We start from the raw sequence: 7,504 nt of genomic DNA, 5'->3' as shown, positions 1-7,504 counted from the left end.
GTTCATTGATGACCTGCTGATTAACAACCAGCTGGAACAGAGAAGGGAGGCTCAGCAACCTTTTCCGGGCCCCTTCGGCCGGGGACCCTAGCTAACAGCAACGGTCGGGACCAGCTAGACGCTCCAGCCAAGCCCGCCGCCCCTCGTGCTCGTGCTGATCGGTCACTGCCAACCGACCGGCCCACAGCGCAGTGGCCTGCGGACCTCCTCCCGGTCCGCACACCCGCACGAGATTTGAATCGGCAACTGGGTACGGGAAAGGCAGGCTTTTCCGTTACAACTCACCCTTCCTCTGGCTCTGCCTCTGCCTCGCCATCATTCTCCTCCCCTTTCCTTTATTTTGAACCAGCGCCCCTGCAGGCGGGGCCCCGACCCGTCTGGTGTCTCTCTCTCTCCTCTGAGCTGCCGCAAAGGGAAGCCAAGCCCCACATCACACCACCCCGCTCCCACTCCATACTGTCAAGAGCGGAGCGGAAGGCCGAAGAAGCGCCTCAGCGCCCACCCCGATCTGCCCGCCCACCTAACGTCTCGTCGGGCGCCGATCGGCCGCCGCCGCGATGGGGTTTGACGGGCTGGTCGTGGTGTCCGATCCCTACCTGCAGCGCCGCTTCACGCAGGCCGACCTTCGCGTGCTCCAGACCCAGGTATTTCCTCCTCCGCCTCCATCACCTCGACGTCAGAGCTCAGCACCGGACTTGTTACGCGTTGGGGTTTACGGGTTTTTGATGTCTGCCAGTATGCGGCGCTGCGGGACGCGTCGCCTAACGGGAGGCTGCGGATACGGGACCTCCCCGCCGCCATCTCTAGCGTCCGCGGCCGCGGTGCGGTCAGGGGCAGGGACGCCGAGAAGGAGAATAGCGCGCCGGAGCCAGGCCCCGGCCTGGGCCTCACTGACGAGGAGTGGGCCTCCGTGCTTAAGGCCGTCGCGCGCGCCGACGAGAAGCCGCATCAGGACGCCAGCTTCGAGCTCTTCCTCCGCGTTTACGCCGAGATGCAGCTGCGCCTCAAGGCAGCCAGCGGCGGTGGCGCCGGCCGCGCCGGAGGAATCGCGCGCTCCTCGTCCTCCTCTGCTGTTGCCTTCCTCACGGCGGCCACAACCACGCTGCTGCACACCATCAGCGAGTCCGAGAAGGCGTCCTACGTCGGCCACATCAACGCCTACCTCGCCGAGGATCCATTCCTAAAGACCGCCCTCCCCATCGATCCGGCGACCGATCACATCTTCCACGTCACCAAGGACGGCGTGCTCCTATGGTGTGTTTTTGTCTAATGCACTTTGTCCTCCGATCCGACACTGTGGTGTTCACTGCAGTCTGACGACAAGGTTTTCTTGCTTACTGTTGTTCCATCCAGCAAACTCATCAACTTGGCGGTACCTGGCACCATCGACGAGCGAGCCATCAACACCAAGAGGGTGCTCAATCTGTGGGAGAAGAACGAGAACCACACGCTTTGCCTCAACTCCGCCAAGGCGATCGGCTGCACTGTCGTCAACATCGGCACACAGGACCTCGCCGAAGGGAGGGTAAAGAATCTCCCCTGATTTCTCTGGGATTCTGATGAGTTACGGCATGAGATTCATCAGAGCAGAGCTGTCATGAATGTTTGCTTGGTTCCTTTTTAATTGTGTACTTATGCTCTTTCAGAAGTTGCTGTGAGCCTGTGAGGACACGCTAGTGTGAAGTCCATGTGATGTGTAGGACCATAAAGTATTACCTGTCGCCTGTCTATATAGGTTTTTTAGTTTCATGTCCGTACTTCAGGCATGCTGGTGGTTGCCACTTGACCACCACGGAACAATCATGTAAAGTTGCAGTGGTAACATATGGTTAGTTTGATGGTTGCTGTGCAAATTCAAGATACTTGAAATTTGCGTCCATGGTACCATGAAAGAATCAATTAATCTCAATTGATCCCACTTCATTATCGGTCTGATAATGAAGGTTTAGGGTAACTTAAATGACCTTTAGATTCTACCGCAGGTTTTAGTAACATCCAAGCCTTTCAGGTATCATAATTTTCATTGAAGTTATGATCTGTCTGGTTTGATTTACTTCATTTTACATCCTCCATGATCAGATTTGGGTGCTGTTTCTAGCAGCCACTGTATTGCTTGCTGATCTTTTTTATATTTTAAAGAATTCATACAAGTCTCTTAGTAATCTTACTGAAATTTTTTTCTATTTGCTTGCAGCCTCATCTGGTCCTGGGTTTAATTTCTCAAATAATCAAGGCAAGCTCTTGTCTTTTCGTACTGTTTCCTTGATATATCTGTCTTCAGTGTTGTGTTCGTTTCATGTAAAGAAACTGATTGTGCTAACATTTTGTCACAATAATACCAGATACAACTGTTGGCAGATGTTAATCTTAAAAGCACACCTCAATTAGTTGAATTGGTTGAGGACAGTAAGGTAGTATATAATATCTCTTCATTCTACTATGCTTTCAAGACTATTTCGTTCTGTCATGGGAAATAACTCACCGCCAAAGCTACGAATGCTCACTGTAGGAGATGGAGGAGCTTATGAGCTTGTCTCCTGAAAAGATTCTACTAAGGTGGATGAACTTTCAACTCAAGAAAGGAGGTTTCCAGAAAACAGTAACAAATTTTTCATCAGATATAAAAGTATGCACATTTCATTCCCACTACAGTCTTTCCCTTTTAGTTTTTATAACAAAAATACAATTGGCTTGGTTAATGTGAGTATATGACTAGTCACTGTACCTTAACTAGAAAACCCCAAAATGAATTTTTTACAATGCTGCAAAATTTCCTAGTGTTATTCAACTTGTTCCAGAACATTGTCAATAAATTTTTTACAATGCTGCAAAATCTATTATCATTACCAAACATAATTTCCCCTGCATGATGACAGTTCCAGTTCTTGAACTTTTATTTTTTCTAGCAACATTGTTTACTTGTTTAGTGATTGATGAACACTAACCTTATATCAATTTTTCTAGTTTTAATCACAGTTTAGCGCGAAGATGTTCCCTTTACCTTTGCACCTGAAAAATGCAGGATAGTGAAGCGTATGCTTGTCTACTGAATGTCCTGGCACCTGAATGCAGTGCGAAACCATCTGCGATGTCTGTAAAAGATCTACTTCATAGAGCAAGGTTAATCCTTGAGCATGCAGATAGGATGGGCTGCAAAAGATACCTGACTCCAAAAGACATAGTTGATGGTTTACCCAATCTAAATCTTGCCTTTGTGGCTCATATTTTCCAAAAAAGGTATGTATGTATTGATGTTTTACATAGGTCAATATGATGCTTAAAAACTGTGGTTAGCATGTGGTATTTGCTACAAGCTGGCTATCATCATTATATAATACAGGTTTTTCTACGGCATTATGTTTCTTCCAACTTTTCACTCACTAATATAAGTTTGTTAGGTGTCCCCAAGGAAATTTCCTAAGCCAAACATATTTTTTATTCAGATAAAAAGCAATTGCATTTTGCTTTATTGACTTGATGCAATTCATGCATAGATGTTCCTTAAATCAGATATATTATCTCTGCAAGAAGTTAAATATATGGCATTCATATCTCAACAACTAGATATGGTGCCTTGTTTAGAAATTTATAGTATGGTGAGTTAATATCTCAACTGTATGAGTATATGTTCAAAAGATCAGAAAGCAACTCTTTCCTCGTGTTGTGAATTGGAGCCTGATTACACAATGTTTGATGACAGCATCTCCATGCCATAGGACAGCATGTGGAGCACAAATCAGCAGTAACTCTTCCACATTCTAAATGATTTCGCTTTACTTGACCATTTATTGCAGAAATGGGTTGTCCAAACAAATGAAACAAGTTTCCTTTGTGGATGGACTCTCTGATGATGCTCAAGTTTCCAGGGAAGAAAGGTCATTCCGGCTGTGGATTAACAGCCTTGGAATTTCTACTTACATCAACAATGTGTTTGAGGACCTTAGAAATGGGTAGGACATACTTGTCTCCATCTTAATATGCGAAGAACAAGCTGATTCTGTCTCTTATACTTCATACTTGAGTTGTAGATGGGTTCTCCTTGAGGTAATTGACAAGATTGCTCCAGGCTCAGTTAATTGGAAGATGGCAAATCGCCCACCAATAAAATTACCATTCAGGAAAGTCGAAAATTGCAATCAAGTTTTGAAGATTGGAAAAGAACTAAAATTTTCTTTGGTGAATATCGCTGGAAATGATATTGTGCAAGGGAACAAAAAACTGATATTAGGTAAGTGGTACTTTAACCAATTACGTAGAGCATGCATCTTGGGAACATACTATCCTGTAAAAGATTATAAACCATATGTTCTTTCTGATTTTTCAATTAATTTGAGCTGAACAAATGTTCATAAACCTGAAGATAACAAATGTACACCCATGCTTGTACAAGTTTAATGTCAGTTTACAGATGCACTCATTTACATGCAACTTTTTCCACTGATCTTCTTGGAACTTTTATGCAACAATAAAAGAATTCCTATATAACAGTATGCTGACATATCATTTTCTAGAGCATGCCAAACTACTGAATTGGTTAATTAATGATGAAATTCACATTTGTCATGGTACAATTCCTATCATAAAAAATGTGGTATGCATTCAATCATTAGTTCAAGCGTTCTTTTATTATATGCCATGCATCTGGTTTAGTTGGTTTGCACACGTAGGTATAGTCCCTCCTTTGCAACTTCTGAATGGACCATATAACGAAATTGTGCATTTATCCCAGCTTTTCTGTGGCAATTGATGCGGTACAATATTCTTCAATTGCTGAAGAATCTTAGATTTCACTCAAATGGAAAAGAGATCACAGATAATGACATATTGGCATGGGCCAATAAAAAAGTAAAAGATTCTGGAAAGCACCACTCTCATATGCAAAGTTTCAAGGTACATATCAGTTAATATATTTCCTTGTGTGCATACCTAATTATTGATATTGTATCACTATTAGCAATTAAGTTGCTTGGTTGTTTATTCTTTGATAGCATATCGTATTTTAGGTTGTAGATAATGAAATATATGCAATTGACTAACTTATGTGCTTACCTATGTGGTCATAAGGTCGGTAAACTTCTGGAATTACTTTCAAAAACTTCAAATATAGCTTGACTACCTGAAGTTTACTTCTTTCCTAAATGATGACTACCACTTTTAGTTGGTTGCGTTCAATGTTAAGTACATTGTGATGATATAATGCTGATCTTGAAGGGCTAGTATTATTTACCTAATGGTACTGTCAAATCCAAGAGGACGTAAAAAGTGTGTAATAGTTTCATGTTGAAAATTTAACTACAATTATCTTGTTCTTTAATCAAATTTTCTACTTGTGGTTCATGCATCAAATTATATTTACCAATTACAGGATAAAAGCCTTTCAAGTGGTACCTTTTTCCTTGACTTACTAAGTGCTGTGGAGCCTCGAGTTGTGAATTGGAGCCTTGTGACCAAAGGAGAAAAAGGTGCATCTGTTATGCTCCTGCAGTTTTTGAATTTTCTACATATTCTCATTAACCCAATGTTTTCCCTCGTTGTGACACGGAATTATGTTCATCTCATTGATGAATGCAAAGTTTATAACCCAAAATGCTTAGCCTTTCAAGATTGTCTGAATAATTACCACCTATGGTACACCTTCCACTCGGCTCTTCTAGCATAGAAGCTATCTTTCATAGTCATTTTTGGTAGTTATACTAGCACAATGTTATGTCAAATCACCAGATTGACTAATACAAATGTTGTGGACTCATTCTCTAGAAAATGTAAGCTCCACGGAAGTAGAAGAATCAAGATGGATCGCCTTAGATACTTTTTCTTGCCAGGGTTGTTTGTATTAGCAATTCGATTCATTAGGAGGTTTGGTTTACTAGGTGTTTTTAGTTAGTTGCTTGGAAAATCAATTTACTAGCCATCCATATATATATTTGTTAGCAAAAGAATTCCAGACCCATCTAAGTGCTGCTCAGAGCCTTCATTTGGAGCATGCATATACCTCACCTCTAACCTTGCATCCACATCTATTCAACCAAAACAGTTGGGTGTATGAAATTCTCTTCTACCAGTGTATATTTGTTACATCTTGTTTCCTGAAAATTTCAAATTTATTTCTGTATAGATGAAGAGAAGCAAATGAACGCGTCATACATCATTTCGGTGGCTAGGAAGCTTGGTTGCTCCATTTTCTTGTTGCCAGAAGATATATTGGAGGTAATAATTTGGGGCCTGTTTAGTTCCCCCATCCATGCCAAAACTTTACACCCCAAAACTTTTGGCCATAAACTGACATGCAATCTTTACAGCTAGGTGTTTAGATGCACCAAAAGTTTTTGTAAAATGGAGGGTGTAGTGGGTGTCAGGCTCGAACCCCAATGCAAAATGACAAGTTTTGGGACTCTTGGCTCCCAAATGCCAAAACTTTACATGCCCATTTTTTTTGTAAACTGTGGAAGGGGTGTTTAGATCCATTTTGCAAAAAAGTGACCAAAAGCCCAAATCTTTTGGCATTTTGGGAGGAACTAAACAGGCCCTTAATCGAGTAAATTTAATCTGTTATGTTCTACCGTACCCTACAATTATGGATGTTTCTCATGAATTATTGTCAATATCATCAACCAATGCTTACCCTAAAATATCCATTTGCATTCAGTTTTGTTGGTGTAATGCTTACTCTAAAACATCCATTTGCATTTACTGCACCTTAATCTCAGCAAACTCAGGGCAGTTAGTGTCATCCCAAATTCAGACCACATAGTGTTATCCCAAATTCAGTTACAGTCGTTGGTATTATCCAGAATTTAGGCTGTTTACAGATTCAGCTATAAAATACCCTTATTTCCCTTGTGATCTAAACTTAGTTACAATCTATAGTATTTTTATGTTTTATTTCTCTCAGGTGAACCAGAAGATGATGCTAACTCTGACAGCAAGCATCATGTACTGGTATTTGAAAAGGCCAACATCACATTCATTGGACTCTGAAAATGGGAGTTCATGTGAGACAACCTCCATCACAACTTCAGATGATTCTGCATCTGAATCATCGATTGATGACAATACAACCAGATAAAAGTGCAGGATCATGAAGATAAATGATATGACCTGTGTTTTTGAAAACTTGGGATACTCATACCAGTGCAGCATCGGTTGTGTTCTTGATTGTTTGCTGTAATTTTAAGGGCAAATGCATTCAAGACAGAGGGAAGGGAGGTTAAGAGCTATGGTGTTCATTTGTGAGGTTTATTAGTGTGAAAGCTTGATTGGTGAAAGATGTGTGACATCCTGTAAATATTGATACAGGTAGCTATATCTGTAACATCATATAGTGACAGTGGATTGTCCAAAATCCACATAGCTTGATTTGCTCTTTGGGCATTTTTTTTTTTTGCAACATGTCAAGATAGGTAGAACAATTTGAGTTGTAGTGTACAATAAATCAGTGTCCTAATTAGGATGTTAAAACTTTTAGGAGCATGTTCCTTGAATAGAAAAAAGAATTTTAGGAACA

The 7,504-nt window shown here is 41.5% G+C and overlaps 1 protein-coding gene across 1 annotated transcript; it reads left to right on the top strand.

Annotated features, from left to right (window-relative positions):
* On the top strand, window positions 353-7,504 carry LOC8075510 (fimbrin-2). The gene is made up of 13 exons (XM_002457877.2): window positions 353-644; window positions 737-1,254; window positions 1,354-1,525; window positions 2,195-2,233; window positions 2,343-2,411; window positions 2,510-2,626; window positions 3,023-3,237; window positions 3,795-3,950; window positions 4,029-4,228; window positions 4,730-4,890; window positions 5,366-5,462; window positions 6,116-6,207; window positions 6,893-7,504. Exons 1-13 carry the CDS (start codon window positions 558-560, stop codon window positions 7,064-7,066), a joined length of 2,097 nt encoding a protein of 698 aa, XP_002457922.1. The 5' UTR covers window positions 353-557; the 3' UTR covers window positions 7,067-7,504.

Source organism: Sorghum bicolor, chromosome 3, assembly GCF_000003195.3.
Source record: "Sorghum bicolor cultivar BTx623 chromosome 3, Sorghum_bicolor_NCBIv3, whole genome shotgun sequence".
NCBI lineage: Eukaryota > Viridiplantae > Streptophyta > Magnoliopsida > Poales > Poaceae > Sorghum > Sorghum bicolor.
This window is presented reverse-complemented; position numbering and strand designations above follow the sequence as displayed.